We start from the raw sequence: 16,571 nt of genomic DNA, 5'->3' as shown, positions 1-16,571 counted from the left end.
ACATTTCTTTCCCCGCTTGCTCCTTTGTTCCCTGCTGTCTCCCCTCCTTCCTTCCTTCCTTCCTTCCATCCTTCCTTCCTTCCCGTCTTACCCCGAGTGTCTCATCTACTCTGACTCCTTTTTACCTCCCTCAGTTTCACCCTCCGTCTGCCTCTCTCTCTCTCTCTCCCTCTTTTATTTCTCCAACCACCCACTCACTCTTTGACAGCGCACAGAGTAGTTGCTTTCTCTCATCTCTGAACACTCTAAAAATAAACGAGGGATGTGTGGGGGGAAGGAAGAGAAGGAGACGAGTGAGAGAGGGGGAAGAGTGAGGCAGGCGTCGGTTACACAGCAGTTTTCAGCCCAATCCCCTGTATGATTCTCTGTTTGAATCCCTGTGTGTGTGTGTGTGTGTGTGTGTGTGTGTGTGTGTGTGTTGATTGTTGTGTGTCAAAGTCGGCATGTATGGAGAACTGAGAAACATTTGCATGCACACACTCACAGATGTGTCTGTCTCTGGAGTCTTTCTCGTGTGTGTGAGTGATACGGGAGGTTTTTTTTTCTCTGCAGTAGAAAAAGTCAAAGCTCATCCAAGTTTGTTCTGAAGCAGGAACTCTGAAACTTCCAACCACAAGACGGCCTCAGCTGCTCCCGACTCTGTTCTCCACTGAAGCGTGCTTCCTAATTAAAATTGCATATTAGCCTGAGTTTGAGTTAGTCTATATGACGGTTGCATAAGATAAGACTTTATTGTCATTCAAACTTGAACTTTACAGTGCAGATAAAAACCAAATGTTGCAGCATCGGCTCACAGTGCAGGATGAAAAACAGCAGCAAGTATTTACATCAGAAAGATAAGATAAGATAATCCTCCTAATCTCACTAACGCAGCAGAAGAAGAATCACACAGTGCAAAAATTTAATCACATCAAAATATCAAAATGAAAAAAAAAATCAAAAATAGTAAAAAATCTATCACTAGTCTGAAGATGAGTGTGTGTGTGTGTGTGTGTGTGTGTGTGTGTGTGTGTGTGTGTGTGTGTGTGCGTGTGCTGAGGAGAAATTGGCACACTGACACGCAGCCTTGGAAGCTAAAACTCAGTCATTCATATTCTAGCGACATCCACAAGTGAAGTGAGGAAAGCAAAGAAGGAGGGAGAGGATGTGTGCAGGGGAGGTTAAACTGTGAAACAGTATTCATGAGGGTAAAGGTCAGAGGTCACAGGTGCAGGGAGGGGATTCTGAGCATGGTAAGAGAGCAGAGGGAGGGATGATGATGTTCTGTGTGAGTCTGGATGTGATCGGTCCGTAGCACTAAACCTCATATTGTGTGTTTGGACTTGTGGACGTGCAGGTCAGTGTAAAAGCTAACTGCTGAATCTTTCCACCGCAGCTCATCTTGTATTTTCTTCTTCTTCTTTTATTTGTTTCATCAAGTCCTATTTTTAAAAGTGGTGAGTAAGGTCCAGCCGGGGAAGCCGACTAATCTGCCAGCTCATGTATTATTTGCTCTGGCAGATGTGTCTGGCTGCCGCCCGTTTAGAGAAACCTCCATCCGACCTGATTTAAGTCAGGCCAATCACAACTGCTTATCGGATAGACTGCCTGTGCAGCAACGCCGCCATGTTCAACAAACCCAGCAGGTTTCACACAGGGCTGAATCACGTCGTGCAAAAATGTGAAAACCAGCTCAGTGAATTGAACGTTGGAGTGAAGTATCCGTCCGAGCAGCCTGATGCTACATTGAGCTAATGTCAAGAGCAGAGACTGTAAACACAAGTGGACGAGCGTGGCTCCGCCTCCTCCCGTGACAAACAGAATATTTCTGTGACGGGAGCCAGAGTCTGCACAGAAGGGATCTTTAAAGACACTTTAGGATTCACTCTTTGACAAATGCAAAATGGACCTAAACTCCAGACAAATTAGCATCAGTGAAAGATCTCAGATTCTCAGTGGCTGTAAAATCTCCTCGTCTCGACCTCAGTGTGCTTAAAGATGTCAGCTCCAGCACGGAGCCAGAGTCGCAGTGGATATCTTCCCAGACTAAAGCACTGTGCTCATGAGATTTAGACTGGTTTTCTGGACTTAATTCCTCCACCTTTCTTCCTTTTTTTTTTTTTATCAGTTCTCCTTCTCGTCTCTAATAGAGTATTTTCCCTCTCCTCTTCTCTGTCATCGTCGGCACCTAAACAATCCCTCTCCTTCAGCCGGGTCCTATTTCTGCCGTTCTCCTTCCTCTGATCGACAGCAGGATATTGATTGGGAAGAGATGGTCTGCCTGATAATGAGTCTCAGAAAGAGAAAGAGAAGTCGGGGGATGGAGATAGATTGGGAGAAAGGCGGATTAGAGGAAGGGAGGGCTGCAAATGTGTTTTTCTCTGACATGGTTTGCTAGCTTTGGGAGGGCTAGTTGGCTTTTTCTCTGCTGGCTGTGAAACTGAAATTCACAGGGGGTATCAGAGAAAGCATCTGATCCATATCTCCCATAACTCACACACACACACACACACACACACTCACACTCACACACACACCTACACACACAGAAAACTTGAATAAAGGAGCTCTACTTCTGCACACAAACACACATAAAAATGGAAATGAACCCAGGACTGACTGACATGTTTGTTTTTGTTTCTTTCTTGTGTGTGTGTGTGTGTGTGTGTGTGTGTGTGTGTGTGTGTGCGTGTGTGTGTGTGTGTGTGTGCGTGTGTGTGTGTGTGTGTGTTTGTGCCAATTCCAGATAACATGCTCTCCTGTTCAGCCGGTGTCTGACACCATGTGCTACACACACATTGTGCACATTCATCTTCATATGTATCATGTCTGAGTTTTCCTTTGAACAGCTGTGCTGTGTAACATCTCCTCCCGTCCCCTCGGCTTAAGATAAGGTGTTATGATCAATTGTATTTACCTGGTAAAAGAGAAATCCCTTTTTCATGTCAGGGACAGTTTGACCGGCAGCCTTTTCAACCTCGCTGGAGAAATGTGACGTGTGCACAAGTGCTTTGACTTTCTGACTGTGACGCCTCTGGTCCCGTACCCGGGTCACCGCTCCGTCTTTGAACCCTTTCCCCTGTTTCTCTGCTCCAGCCTGACGAGCTGACCAATGTCCTGGAGATCTGCAACATCGTCTTCACCAGCATGTTCACCCTGGAGATGATCCTGAAGCTGACGGCGTTCGGCTTCTTCGAGTACCTGAGGAACCCGTACAACATCTTTGACGGGATCATCGTCATCATCAGGTCTGAGAAACACACCCGTTTCCTTGGTAACCAGTGTTGTGTGGGATTCCCTGGGCGTTGGAGCCTGCCTCAAGTGGACTCTCAGGGAACTGCAGTTTTTAACCCTGAAAGTCGTGGTGTGATTTTCTGTCTGCAAAGACAGAATCCAGATAACGCGTCTTGACAAAGGTCCAGAGGGGCCGAAAAACGTTGTGATTTCTTCAGATTAATTGTTGACGATGATGAAGAGCAGTGTGTGGGGTTGTGGCGAATGTTACACATAGGAGCTGTTTTGATCACATTAGAGTGGATTAGTTGTGTTCATGATGTCATACACTGCAGGATTTTTGGTGGTAAAAACTGCAGTAGCTGCTCATTATTATTGTGTACAGAGGACCGACTAATCCTCTTATCTCATCTTTTCTTATCTGCTGCTTTTCCTCTATTGATTCATATTCACGTTTAATCCTCTCTCTCCTTCCTCCACAATTATAACTCTGCGTCCACATGTCCCACCTTCTCGCCGGGTCTGTGTCCATGCGTCCGACAAACGTGTCCAACGTCCATCAACGCAACCCCAGCGTGTGTGAGATCATCGGGCAGGCGGACGGCGGCCTGTCGGTGCTGCGGACCTTCAGACTGCTGAGGGTCATTAAGCTGGTGAGGTTCATGCCGGCGCTCAGGCGACAGCTGGTGGTGCTGATGAAGACGATGGACAACGTGGCCACGTTTTGCATGCTGCTCATGCTCTTCATCTTCATCTTCAGGTAAGCGAGCGGCGCTGCACAAAGTGTTGATGAGAAAAGGAGAGAGAGGGGGGAAGGGAGCTCGTGTCTCTCTGCCTGATAATTAACAGCAGCGTGTTGTTCAGTCGGCCACTTCCATTCTAATATTAAATGTGAATGTGCAGATTAAGAAGAGAGAGAGATTGGTGGAGCTTGTTTCAGGCAGACGTAGCTGAAGGCCTCAGCACAGTTTGTGCAAATATAACAGGATTAACTTCCAATTATCCGAGTTCATTTCTGCATCAACATCATCGGAGCTCTGCCCAGGTTTTCTCTCTCTCTCTCTCTCTCTCTCTCTCCACAATACAAACCCAAACTGTCAGGTTAGCTGTTGATCAGTCCAGATGAAAATGTGTCCAGGATCTGACGATGACGATGATGATGATGATGATGATGATGATGATGAAGAGGAGGAGAAATCTTAATTTAACTGTTCTATGAATTTCATTTCTATACAGCAGCTTCCATTAAACATGAAAACAGCAATTATATAGGACATAAGTCCTGCTCTTATTAATCACCAGTATGCGCACACGCACACACACACCTACACACACACACACACACACACACACACACACACACACACACACACACACTCACAGTGTGCGATAATGAAAATTAGAACCATATTTACAGAATTGTTGTTATTCAAATACATTATTATAATGAGCTCCTCGGCACTTTAACGCTTTGGATCCATTCTTGCTCATACCCCAGTGTGTGTGTGTGTGTGTGCATGGTGTGTGTGCATGTGTGTGCATGGTGTGTGCATGTGTGTGTGTGTGTGTGTGTGTGTGTGTGTGTGTGTGTGTGTGTGTGTGTGCATGGTGTGTGCATGTGTGTGTGTATGTGTGTGTGTGTGTGTGTGTGTGTGTGTGTGTGTGTGTGTGTGTGTGTGTGTGTGCGCGCACAGCAGTCCAGCCTAGGTGTGCCAACACAGATGGCACGCGAGCTAGCAGCACTAGGCCTAAACATGTAGCCACACCAGATGTCTGCAGTTTAGACTTCAGCTTTTAAAACCTCCTCTCCTCTCTGAAGAGCGCCTCGGTGCTGAACGCCGTTGTTGGGTGGACAGTAACGTGCAGACAAAGAGCTTTGCAAGTTTAGGAGCAGCGTGTGTCTTAATTCAAATACATGTGTAAGGATCAGAGCGCTCATATTCATTCTCATATGAGATTTATTTTTACAACAACAGGCGGGTCAGGAGCCGCAGGTCAGATTTGAACCCGGGTCGTCCAATCACAAGGACTAAAGCCTCTGTACACAGGCTAATCTGCCGTTTAGTGTTTTGTAGGTTGTTGAATTGTGCATTTAATCCTTTTTCTCCCGCTGGTTTGAACACAGAGGTTGAGACACATAAAGTCAGACGCTCAGAGTGGATTCATCCCTCTTCATGTGTTGCAGTATCTTGGGGATGCACATCTTTGGCTGTAAGTTCAGTCTGAAGACGGAGGCAGGAGACACGGTGCCTGACAGGAAGAACTTTGACTCGCTGCTCTGGGCCATCGTCACTGTCTTTCAGGTACCGATGCTTCTAACGGACACACGTCCACACACTGGATCAGAACCTGACCTGCCTTTGTCCTCTGTAGATTCTGACTCAGGAGGACTGGAACATGGTGCTGTATAACGGGATGGCGTCCACCTCGCCGTTTGCGGCGCTCTACTTCGTGGCTCTGATGACATTCGGGAACTACGTGCTCTTCAATTTACTGGTGGCCATCTTGGTCGAGGGTTTCCAAGCTGAGGTAAGACTTCCTGTTGTTTTGGGGGGATTGTGCAGATCGTGCAGGACGGGACCCGCTCGAGGGGACGAGTCTTAGATAATATGAAGATAATGACGTTTCACAATTTGTCCAACTCTCTGCTCCTTCTTCATCTTCCTTCATACCCCCTCCTCCTCCTCCTCCTCCTCCTCCTCCTCCTCCACGCTCCCCCCTCCCTCTCTACCTAACAGGGGGATGCAAATCGCTCCTACTCCGACGACGACAGGTCTTCGTGTAATTTTGAGGAGAATGATAAGCAGAAAGATTCTCTGCATCTCTCAGGTATTTAATGCCCTCCGGAGCTTCACTGCACATTATGCTAACTACAGATTGATTTCCGTCTCCCCGCTGAAGATTTATGAGCGTTTCACCCTCGTAACGCAGGCGAGCGCCTTCAGACTGTGAGTCCTCGTTTACAAATGTGCAATTACTAAACTTCTGCTTCTCCCAAACGCAAAAGGATCCGTCAACATTTAACTTCATTTCACTTTTGTTAGTCCATCATGTCGACGCTGATGTGCACATGGTTGCTGTGTGGATTTCGTGTGATTGGTAGAAGAAGAAGAAGACGTGCGTGCTCTTTGGTCACCGTGCAACCGTCCATCCAGGAAGTGGCTCGTGTTTCCTTCTGCCTTTTAGCATCAACAGTTTTACCATCGTCTGATTTCCACAGCAAACTTTGCTTAGCACCTTTTTCAAAATTGTAAGCTGCTCAAACGTTGATAATGCGTGACTGATGGCTCTTCTCCTCCGCTCCTCTCCCTGAAGGCGACAGAAGTGAAGTCAGCGAGGAGCAGCCGAGGCGTGGTGCGGCAGAGAGGAGCATTTAGCAGCGCTTCAGGGCGGCCTCCTTGTGATCACATTTCCTCTGAGCCCAAATGTGCCTTTTTAAATGGCAGCTTAACTGAAAGAGAAATCACATTTCTAATGTTAATGGCACCTTGAGATTTATCCAGTCAATGTGTGAGAACGGACCAAACACGGGCCGCTCCTCAAAGATGAATCAGTACATTTAACCTTCCTCTGCCACACGTTCATGACTCTGAGACATGTTGATGTTCACTGATGGAAACTAACAAGTGTTTGTTACTTGTAAAACAATGAGAAGGTGGCAAGACGTCTCCTTTCTTTGATTGGTGTCTCCGCTCGTCCACTTACGACACGATGCAACTTTTTCGTCCCCTCGGTGAAACAACACGTAGAAAAGAAACAGAATTACCCATTCCCTCCTCTTCATCAGCACCTGTCTCTCTCTCTCTCTCTCTCTCTCTCTCTCCTGCAGACCCAAAGATCTGCACTCTCACCCCAAACGGACACCTGGACTTGCCTGCGCTGCCACCTTGTCTTTTCCAGGGAGAAAGGCTGACCTATCCTCTGGGCTCCAGGAAGAACAGTGTGATTTCCCTCGGTAGGGCCAACCTGGAGCAGCGGGCTTTGGTAAGGAGAAGGACGAGCCTCATGCTGGGTGTAAACAGCATCTGTCCCCTCTGTCTGTTCTGCATATTTTTCTTCATAAATGTGGCTTAGTCTGTCTTGTTGTCTTTCCAGTACCCGGGTCGAGGTTACCAAAGCTGGGGTCGCCCGCTGCCTCCCCAGCCTCAGGCGTTATGGGCCCGTCGATCAAGCTGGAACAGCCTTGGAGGATGCCGTCCCTGCTCCTCCTCTTCTCCCACAGCGAGTCCAGTCTTCGCTCCCTCTCCTGCCAGGCCCTTCTACGGCTACGGCCTGGGGGCTCTCGGTGGGGTTGTCGGAGGAAGCCTGCGAATTCGTGGTCCCCGTGCCTCTTCGTCGCCACACCGCCACCTCCACAGTGACCTTCCAGACGAGGAGGAGTCTCTCCTCTCGCCTCCTGCTGTGGCTCCTCGCTCTCTTCACCTTCCTCAGCCCGTGCCTGCGGGCCAGTTTGCACCCAGGAGGGACCGCAGAGCTCTGTCGCTGGAGCTGCCTCACCTGCTGCAGGTTCCAGGACAGCCGCAGCACCAGCTGCCCCCCGTGATGCTCCATGCTCCCCACAGGAAGAAGAGCTTCTCTGGGGGGGTGGTGATCAGTGGAGGCGGTGGGCTCGACAGTCTCGGTGTCCTCACTGGGGTACACCAAGACTGTAATGGGAAGACTCCTCTGTCTTCGCTTCTGCAGCCCCCTCCCAGAAACCAGACCGAGCAGGCCGGAGGCGTGACCCCCCAAAGCCAGCTCATGGCGGAAGTCTTCCCCCAAGTCAACAACCGCAGCAAGAACCAAGAGGACCTGGATGATGACATCGACTATGTGAGTTCCTGTCAAGTGCACGTGGGAGGGAATGAAAGTGTAACAGCATGAGGAAAGAAAGTGCAGCTTGTGCAATCGTACGACTCTGCAGACGAGCGTTCATGTAGCAGCATGCAAAGAGAACAAAGACACACTGCAGCCTTGTGATCCTCGATAAGCGGACCATTAACTTTGGTGTAAAAATTGAACACGGCACTAATAATAGTCTGCTCTCTCGTGTAGGATTTCCAAATACTTTATATAAGCATGCTCTCGCTATCACCTGGGCCTCATGGGAGTCCCATTGTTTTCTCTGTAAACAAGTCTGTGTACCAGAGAAACAAGGTTAATTAGAAAGGACTATTTAGACAGTGGGGGAGAGAGAGCTGTGCAGATGGGAGAGTTGGAAGACGCTCCGAGCTATTGCTATAGAAGTAAATAATTAATATAGGGGATATAAACAGTCTTCATTGTATAAACAGTGAACGGTGCATTGGATGAGCTCGTGTGTGTGTGTGTGTGTGTGTGTGTTGCAGAGTTTGTGCTTCCGCATCCAGAAGATGTTAGAGGCGTACAGACCGGAGTGGTGCGAGAGCCGAGAGGACTGGTCCGTGTTCCTGTTCTCCCCGGACAACAAGTGAGTCACCCTCGTCAGCCCTCGTGCATCCGGAGCGTCCAGCGAGGACGTCGTCTTCAATTTGTCTTCAAATCCAAACTGTGGTTTAAATCGCCTTACGCACACATTAGCTTGTACTTCTCTTTCTGTCCTCGTGCCTCAGTCCTGGTGACTTCCTGTATCAGCTGTTTTATAAAGTTGGCCCGTGGAGGACAGCTAATGCTAATGCTAACGACAGTGTGATCCTTACATTTTGACAATTTACTTTTTGTCACTTTATTTTCTCGGTGTAACTTTAGTATAGCTGCTCTGTCGTTCGTTCGCTGCTCTGTGTGTGTGCGCCCCCCCCGGAGACAAATCAAGTTTTTTGAAATTGAATTGAATTGACTGCGGCACCAACGGACGGGCATGTAAGTTTTTTTCAAACGATATCAGAGGATCTGAAATCAGCACGAGACGTCCCACTTCATTCTATGCAAGACGACATGACAGAAACACATGTCGGGGGGGGGGGGATCAAGATCCCTGTGTGGTTTGCTTGTAAAGAGAGCAGGAAGCATCCATGAAACTGTCTATATGTTTAAATGTGACGTTTTATCTGTAGGAGAAATGTTCCGCTGGATCCCGTCCTGGAGGTGTTTTTCAATAAAAGACAATCGAATGTCTCCACGCCTGTTCTAAAATACTCACTACAATAAACACAACCACCTCCCACTCCCACCCAGCCCATTCAATTCAGCCCGTTTCTTATCATCCGTTCCAGTAAACACGGCAGCAAAGACATTTAATTGCTTTTTGGCAGCACACTGTGTCACATGCTAAGTTTTGAAAATGCACGCTCAGTATTTCTACGTCCCATCTCCTTCTGCGTCTCTTCCATTCTTTCTTTTACGTGTGTGTGTGTGTGTGTGTGTGTGTGTGTGTGTGTGTACCGTGATTCCTTTGAAGCTCACGAGTGCTCGGGGAGTGTTAGAAGTGTTGTAAACAGGAGCTGAATGTGAAGGAAACTCGGCTCCCTGCTTTTAATCGGAGGCTTTATGAAGAGTGTTTTAGCCTCTGTTTTCTTTCACCCTCGTTGTCAGTCTGTTTTTTGTTTTTTTTGCATTCTCACACTCCTGTCGCCTGTTAAAACTTCTCTTTTTCCTTTTCTCCACTAATCTCTTCTCTCCTATCATCTCCTCCCACTCCAGGTTCAGACAGATGTGTCAGTCAATCATCGCTCATAAGCTGTTTGACTATGTGGTTTTGGCCTTCATCTTCTCCAACTGCATCACAGTCGCCCTGGAGAGGCCCAAGATCCTGCAGGGAAGCTTGGTAAATCAAGCTGCAACATGTCTTATTTGTTTGTGTTTACTGGATGGTTTTTGCACCGACCTCTCTCTCTCTCTCTCTCTTCGTCTCTGTTTTGTCTGACCAGGAAAGAGTCTTTCTCACCATCTCCAACTACATCTTTACTGCCATCTTTGTGGGCGAGATGACGCTCAAGGTAACATTTTACGACCTGTCTCTCCACATCTACAGATGAGTGTGGAAAGCATCTTTTATGTCTGCCTCCTCCTGTGCCCTCCGGTCTCTCTCTCTTCAAATTGACTTTGCCTCAGTGCACCGAAATCCAAACTCATTTCCTCCATTCTTGCCAATTCCCATGTTCCCTTGTAGAACAGAGCAATTAGGCGGTGTCATTAATTAGTGCCTATTCCCTTTGTATGGATGTGATCCATCTCCAGCACACTCTGCTTCCTCCCTGTCCTCTCTCAAGTCCACGGCTTCTGTTTTAACTTTGAGTCTCCGTCTCCTCGCGCTGCCTCTGTTTTCACCGGCGCGCTCAGGCACACTCTCTCTCTCTCTCTCTCTCTCTCTCTCTCTCTCTCTCACCACATCTTTATTTTCACTGTCTGTGTTTTCTCAGTGAAAGGCTTTGGCACAAGTGGGCCATCAATTATGCACTCCCACGATCAATTATTAACCAATCCCGGGCCGTCAAGGAGCCGCAGACTTGTCAGCCCCCTGGCCGAGCTGTACACGTCTCCCCCTGTGTCTCTGTCTGTCGGAGCCTCGTGTGTCTCTGTAATGTGTGTTTGCTGGTGGAGCATTAATCTCTCCGCAGGACTCCACCGAACACTGTAGTGCTTTTACAAGATGCAGACACAGTGCGGCCGGCTTGAAGAATTAGTCAGCATGCTGCAAACATTTGTAGAGTGTTATTTAATGAGGCACCTCACATAGCACTCTCCAAAAAAAATTTATAATTGTCTTTGTATGAATAAGAAATGTTTGTTTCCTGTTCCTTATCATAAAGTGTTAAATTATACATCCGTGCATCTTCAGAATGATTTGAACTGTGGACTCAAGGTGTGTTTGGATGCTTCGTACAAAGCAGTCCGTTTACATTTTGGCATTTCGTCCTCGGATGTTTGCCTGCCACTGATCTTTCAAACATCACGACGTGTTTGCGCACTAACCCCCACAGTCCCTCTGAAGCTTTATCCCATACTCTGCAAACAGCTTCAAATGTCAGTTGCAAATGTTTTTGCCTGCGCAGGCGGGATGCTGCAGACGCTGCTCCTCAGCTGCAGTGTGCACGCGCATCACAATCCTGCACCGCGTCGATTTGAGTCCGAGGGGAGTGACGTATCATCAGACACTCTCACAGTGACCATCAGACTGTACAGTAAACAGACCGTGTGCTCTGCACAGTGGTGCATGTCGGGCCTGTGAGAGCTGTGTGGCTCTGTTCTGTACGTCTTCCTGCCCTTCGCCGGGTCGGGAACAGCAAACATGCCTGCCCTTCCCGTGCATCCAGGGAAAGCTGAAGGCAGGGCGATGAGCAGCAGACCCAAACAGAGCAGCATCAATGACAGCGGAGGAGGAGGGACGCAAACGGGGCCTCCAGAGGAAGCTGCAAAATCAGGCAGCAGTTTAAATAAGGAGGCATAGATAGTGTACTGTTTGGCCAATAGAATGCTTTAAAGCAGATCAGCTGACCATCAGCTCAGTCAGAAGATGTTAGTTGTTTCAGTGTCTCTGCCCTGTCTCCAGGTGGTCTCCATGGGGCTGTATGTGGGTGAGCAGGCTTATCTGCGGAGCAGCTGGAACATTCTGGACGGCTTTCTGGTTTTTGTGTCTTTGATTGACATTGTCGTGTCCATGGCGGGCGGGGCCAAGATCCTGGGTGTGCTGAGAGTCCTCCGGCTGCTCCGAACACTGCGCCCCCTCAGGTATGTGTGGCCGCTCTGTGCCTTCGATCTAACGGATTTAAAGGAACAGTAACGTGCGTCCCTCCTACAATCAGAGACATAAACTTGTCTTATCCTCTGTCTCCTGCAGGGTGATCAGCAGGGCTCCAGGCCTGAAGCTGGTGGTGGAGACCCTCATCACTTCCCTCAAACCTATCGGCAATATAGTCCTCATCTGCTGTGCGTTCTTCATCATCTTCGGCATCCTTGGCGTGCAGGTATGATCGCTGTTTGATCCATGAATAATGCATGCGTGTGTAAATCATTAGCTGTGTTTGTTTTGATTTCCTGCACATTACTGCCATTAAGTCATTATCACCCCCCCCCCCCCCCCCCCCGTCTCTCTCTCTAAGCAACTTGAAAACCTCCATGCACATCACATAGTCGTCGTTCATCCCTTCACAGCACCTTCTCCCGTGTGCAGCTTGTTATTTCACACTCACACGAGTAACCACACCAGATTTGTACTTCCAGCTGTTTAAAGGCAAGTTCTTCTACTGCTTTGGGCCCGATGTCAAAAACATCACCAACAAGTCTGACTGTCTGCTCGCCAACTACAAGTGGGTCCATCATAAATACAACTTTGACAACCTGGGACAGGTAAAGGACGCAGCGTCTCGCATGCCTATCAATGAGTATCTGAAGAACGTGAAGGTGACGTCTCCGTCTCTCTCTCCTCGTGTCCTCCAGGCGCTGATGTCTCTGTTTGTACTTGCCTCAAAGGATGGCTGGGTTAACATCATGTATCATGGCCTGGATGCTGTGGGTGTAGACCAACAGGTAATGTCAGACAACACTGCATCATTTTCTAAGAGTCCAAATCTTTTTCCTCTAATCCACTTTTTTTTTTTTTCTGACCCCAGCCGGTGACAAACAACAATCCATGGATGCTGCTGTATTTCATCTCCTTCCTCCTCATCGTCAGCTTCTTTGTCCTGAACATGTTTGTCGGCGTGGTGGTGGAGAACTTCCACAAGTGCCGGCAGCACCAGGAGGTGGAGGAGGCCAAGAGGCGCGAGGAGAAGCGTCAGCGGCGCATGGAGAAAAAGAGGAGAAGTAAGGGAGCGGGAGGAGGAGGAGGAGGAGGAGCCCTCTGCTCCTCCCTCTCCTCGGGGGAGACTTTTGTTTTGATTTGGCTTGAATAGAAGGAACATGGAATAGGCCAAGAGTTGGAAGCAAACACACAGTGAGTGAAAACAAAGGCGTTATTGTGACAGAGAAAAAAAAAAAAAAACGAGCGGGATGAAAAATGATGGAGACAAATAACCGCGACACACAAACAATAAGCGTCACATTTGCTCGTGTGTTCTGCAATATGAAAATGTTGTTCTGCTGCTAGTTATTCCAGCTCCATCAAAAGCTTTCACATTTTGCATTTCAAAGAGTTCAGCAGTTTTTACATCCCTGATAAGAACACACTGCGGCCTCTCTCACTCTGCTTTATTTCACCTCCAACGTGCTGCTTCACGAGCTGTCTTGTTCTTCTTTTTCTTTCCACCAACAGAAGCCCAGAAGCTGCCCTACTATGCCAACTATGGCCAGTTACGCCTGTGGATCCACACACTGTGCACAAGCCACTACCTGGACCTCATCATCACCTTCATCATCGCAATCAACGTCATCACCATGTCCTTAGAGCACTACAATCAGCCTCATGTAAGAAGGGAGCTTCAGCTCTGTGTGTGTTTGGTGTCTGCAGATAAAGGTTGATGATGAGTGAGGGAAGCTGTTTCAATACGTACTTAAAGATTTTCTAAGTCAGGCCCAACTTCCTCCGAAGCTCCCGTCCCCTTTCTACCGTCAGAAGCAGATGGACTCAGTGATTTATCTTCGCTGCAGTTTTTTTTTTTTTTCCTGCACCAGACGAAACCTCCAAGAACACACAATGAAATCACTGACCGGTCAACCACCGTGAAACTGTATTCAGGTTGTTGTGAGTGAGCTCCGCTCCACACAAAAGCTCTGTGATTGCGCGGCCGATTCGACGGGCGCTGCTGTCAGAAACGGCGTGAGCAGTGCAGGTCAGGTATCTGTCCATTCACGTGTGATGAATGGAGCGTCAGAGTCCTTTTTTGTGTAGGGAGAGAAGCGATCGTCCTTGAGATAAGATGCACGTTTGACCTTTAAAAATAGAGCAAGGATTCCTGAAAGTGAGCGAGCGCTGGATAAATCTCAGAGCCGTGTGAGGAGCTGCAGGTCCGTGCATTCAAACTAACATGCAGCTCAACTGGATGTTGAAGAACATTAAACCGATTCTTGCCTCTGGAATATTTGAATATTCTGCAAATGTAATTTCCCTTAAAAAATGTGTGTATGCAGAGGCATAATGAATGCATGAATATTTGTGCTGCTGTGAATGGGACTTCGCCTCTGGCATGCTTGATTTTACTCTACAAACAACAGGAAGACATTTACTACATTTTGCCCCTGCCAATGTGGCTGATGCTCCATTGCACACACACACACACACACACACACATGCACACACGTACCACTTTTTTTACTCTCTCTCTTTCTAGTCTCTGGATCTCGCCCTGAAGTACTGCAACTATTTCTTCACCTCCACTTTCGTGCTGGAGTCAGTGCTCAAACTCATTGCCTTCGGCTTTCGCCGCTTCTTCAAGGAGAGGTACAGTGTGTGTGTGTGTTTCTTTGTATTTGTGTGTGTGTGTGTGTGTGTGTTTGGAGACCGTTGGCTGTATAAAGAACGGACAGTGGAATACCTCGCCTCCAAAACATTTACAGCTCTCCTGGGTTGCTGTCTGCGCCTCCTCAGCATTTAAAGGTAGGATGAGTGAATGGGCATATTCTGGCTTCATCCTGTTCAGCAGGTGGAGGCTGAGGCTGCACCGTCCTTTTCTACATACAGCCAACGGTTGACACAGTGATGTTATAATCTTTGTGCTTATTTGTTGAAAACACAAAAGAAACAGCTTGTCATTGCGTACCTTGTTGGGATTTCTTCTTCTGCGGTCCTGATAGACGTAGACAGACATGATGAAGACGGTCAGTCAGCTTCTCCTCTGATCTTTGAGGGCTGAAATGTTTTTTAGGATAATACACTGAAAAATGAGCTTCATGTTCCTCGTATTACTACTAATCCATTGGTTCTCAACATCTCATCTCGCCTCAGGACCGATCACCGACTCCTCCGTTAAAAAAAATCACAACCCAAATTCCTCTTTTTTTTTTTTTTTTGATCAATCGGATTTATTTACTGAAAAATGTTTCAAATGTACAAATTATTTGCCAGAAGCAGGAAACTGAACCAAATGTGTTGAAAGCACGTTGCAGACTTTTTTTTTTTTTCCATGCACACCTCTGGGTCCCGGCCCTGCAGCTCAGAACCCCTGTGTGAAACATCATCGTTAACAATAAAGATTTTACACGATGTTTACTCATCGCACATTTAATATGAACGTTAAACATTAAAGATATCATCAGGACTCATGGATGTATATTCAACATAAACTCCTCTTCAGCTCAGAGTGTGATTGGCTCCACAGATCTGCGTCTTGCTTTGATCACGATGAAGGGACGAAGGAGCGACAGCTTTGATGATGTATTTGAGCTCTTTAATAACTCGACTCCTCCCTGAAGTGGAACAGATCAGATTGTTTTACAAATATCACCCAGGATCCATCCTGCCCACGACGACGCCGCCCTGCTGGAGTGAGTCTCAGGTGCTTGTGTTTACAGGCTGGTTCTTATAGGTCAGCAGTACATCATCATTTACCAACCAGGAGCCGCGTGCAGCGGAAGAATCCGAGTCAGGAGATTCTGTGAAATCATCGGGCAGTTCTGATGAGAATAAATGAACCCAGAGTCTCACTCCCAGATGTCTCTCTGCTTCTCTGCTGCCTTTACTCCAACGCACTGTTCTGACCTTTGGTTGACCTCCGTGAATAACACACCTCGGCTCGGCTCGGCTCCCACATTCATTTAGTCGAATCCCAGACTAATTGATTTGTCAATCACTTCAGCGTGCTCAGCGCTGAGAGTGACGTCTTGTTCTTTTCAGGAATGTGTTGTTAGTAATTACAGTGGGAGAACAATGCAGGGCCCTTATATCACGCTCGTGGTGCTGAAGTGTCATTGGCCCAGTGTTGGTGAAGAGAAGAGGAGACGAAGGGGAGAGAGAGAGAGAGAGAGAGAGAGAGAGAGACTTTGGGAAGAGGAGCGAGGCTGCATCAATCAGAGACAAAAAAAAGGAGATGAAATGAGAAGTGCAGATACGGAGAGAATCAGCTGGCTCTCTGTTTGTGTCGTGTCAGCAAGTTCATGTGCAGAGTTTGATTTATAAGCTGGGTTCACTATCAGGCCAGCTGTAGAACTGGGTCAATGGAGTAGTGAGTAACACACAAACACACTGCCATGCATACCACAATATACTGTCGGTGTGTGTGTGTGTGTGTGTGTGTGTCAGGTGCTGCGTCACGCCCATCACAGAAACTAAAGAACATGAAGAGTGATTATGATCATTTCAACTCAAATACTCCAAAGGAGTAGTGACCAGACCGACCGAGACCAGACCAAGACCATGACCAACGCAGGGCGAGACTAAGACCAGACCAAGTCCAGAAACGCAGGAGGAGTGTCATTTATTTAGATTTAAAATTTAAAAACAAACAAATGAATTTAAGATGCTTAAGGATGAAGCCCGTCAGTGATGGTCTGGATTTACAACCCAGAGTCCGCCCCAGTCTGAGACTGAG

At 47.7% G+C, this 16,571-nt stretch overlaps 1 protein-coding gene across 4 annotated transcripts in view; it reads left to right on the top strand.

Moving 5' to 3' along the window:
* LOC306838687 (voltage-dependent T-type calcium channel subunit alpha-1I-like) overlaps positions 1-16,571 on the top strand; it is a 129,283-nt gene that overhangs the window by 87,521 nt on the left and 25,191 nt on the right. For all 4 annotated transcript variants that reach the window (XM_079367008.1, XM_079367010.1, XM_079367009.1 and 1 more), the window contains exons 11-27: positions 3,076-3,227; positions 3,788-3,973; positions 5,399-5,516; positions 5,587-5,742; positions 5,952-6,042; positions 7,043-7,197; positions 7,309-8,025; positions 8,541-8,641; positions 9,811-9,934; positions 10,038-10,106; positions 11,660-11,838; positions 11,948-12,074; positions 12,331-12,456; positions 12,547-12,636; positions 12,720-12,912; positions 13,361-13,512; positions 14,376-14,485. In XM_079367008.1, coding sequence (XP_079223134.1) covers positions 3,076-3,227; positions 3,788-3,973; positions 5,399-5,516; positions 5,587-5,742; positions 5,952-6,042; positions 7,043-7,197; positions 7,309-8,025; positions 8,541-8,641; positions 9,811-9,934; positions 10,038-10,106; positions 11,660-11,838; positions 11,948-12,074; positions 12,331-12,456; positions 12,547-12,636; positions 12,720-12,912; positions 13,361-13,512; positions 14,376-14,485 — 2,846 coding nt within the window. The remainder of the gene's footprint in view (positions 1-3,075; positions 3,228-3,787; positions 3,974-5,398; positions 5,517-5,586; positions 5,743-5,951; positions 6,043-7,042; positions 7,198-7,308; positions 8,026-8,540; positions 8,642-9,810; positions 9,935-10,037; positions 10,107-11,659; positions 11,839-11,947; positions 12,075-12,330; positions 12,457-12,546; positions 12,637-12,719; positions 12,913-13,360; positions 13,513-14,375; positions 14,486-16,571) is intronic.

Source organism: Symphodus melops, assembly GCF_947650265.1.
Source record: "Symphodus melops genome assembly, chromosome: 17".
NCBI classification, from domain to species: Eukaryota; Metazoa; Chordata; class Actinopteri; order Labriformes; family Labridae; genus Symphodus; species Symphodus melops.
The sequence above is the reverse complement of the archived record's forward strand: the minus strand, read 5'-3'. Positions and strand labels throughout refer to the sequence as shown.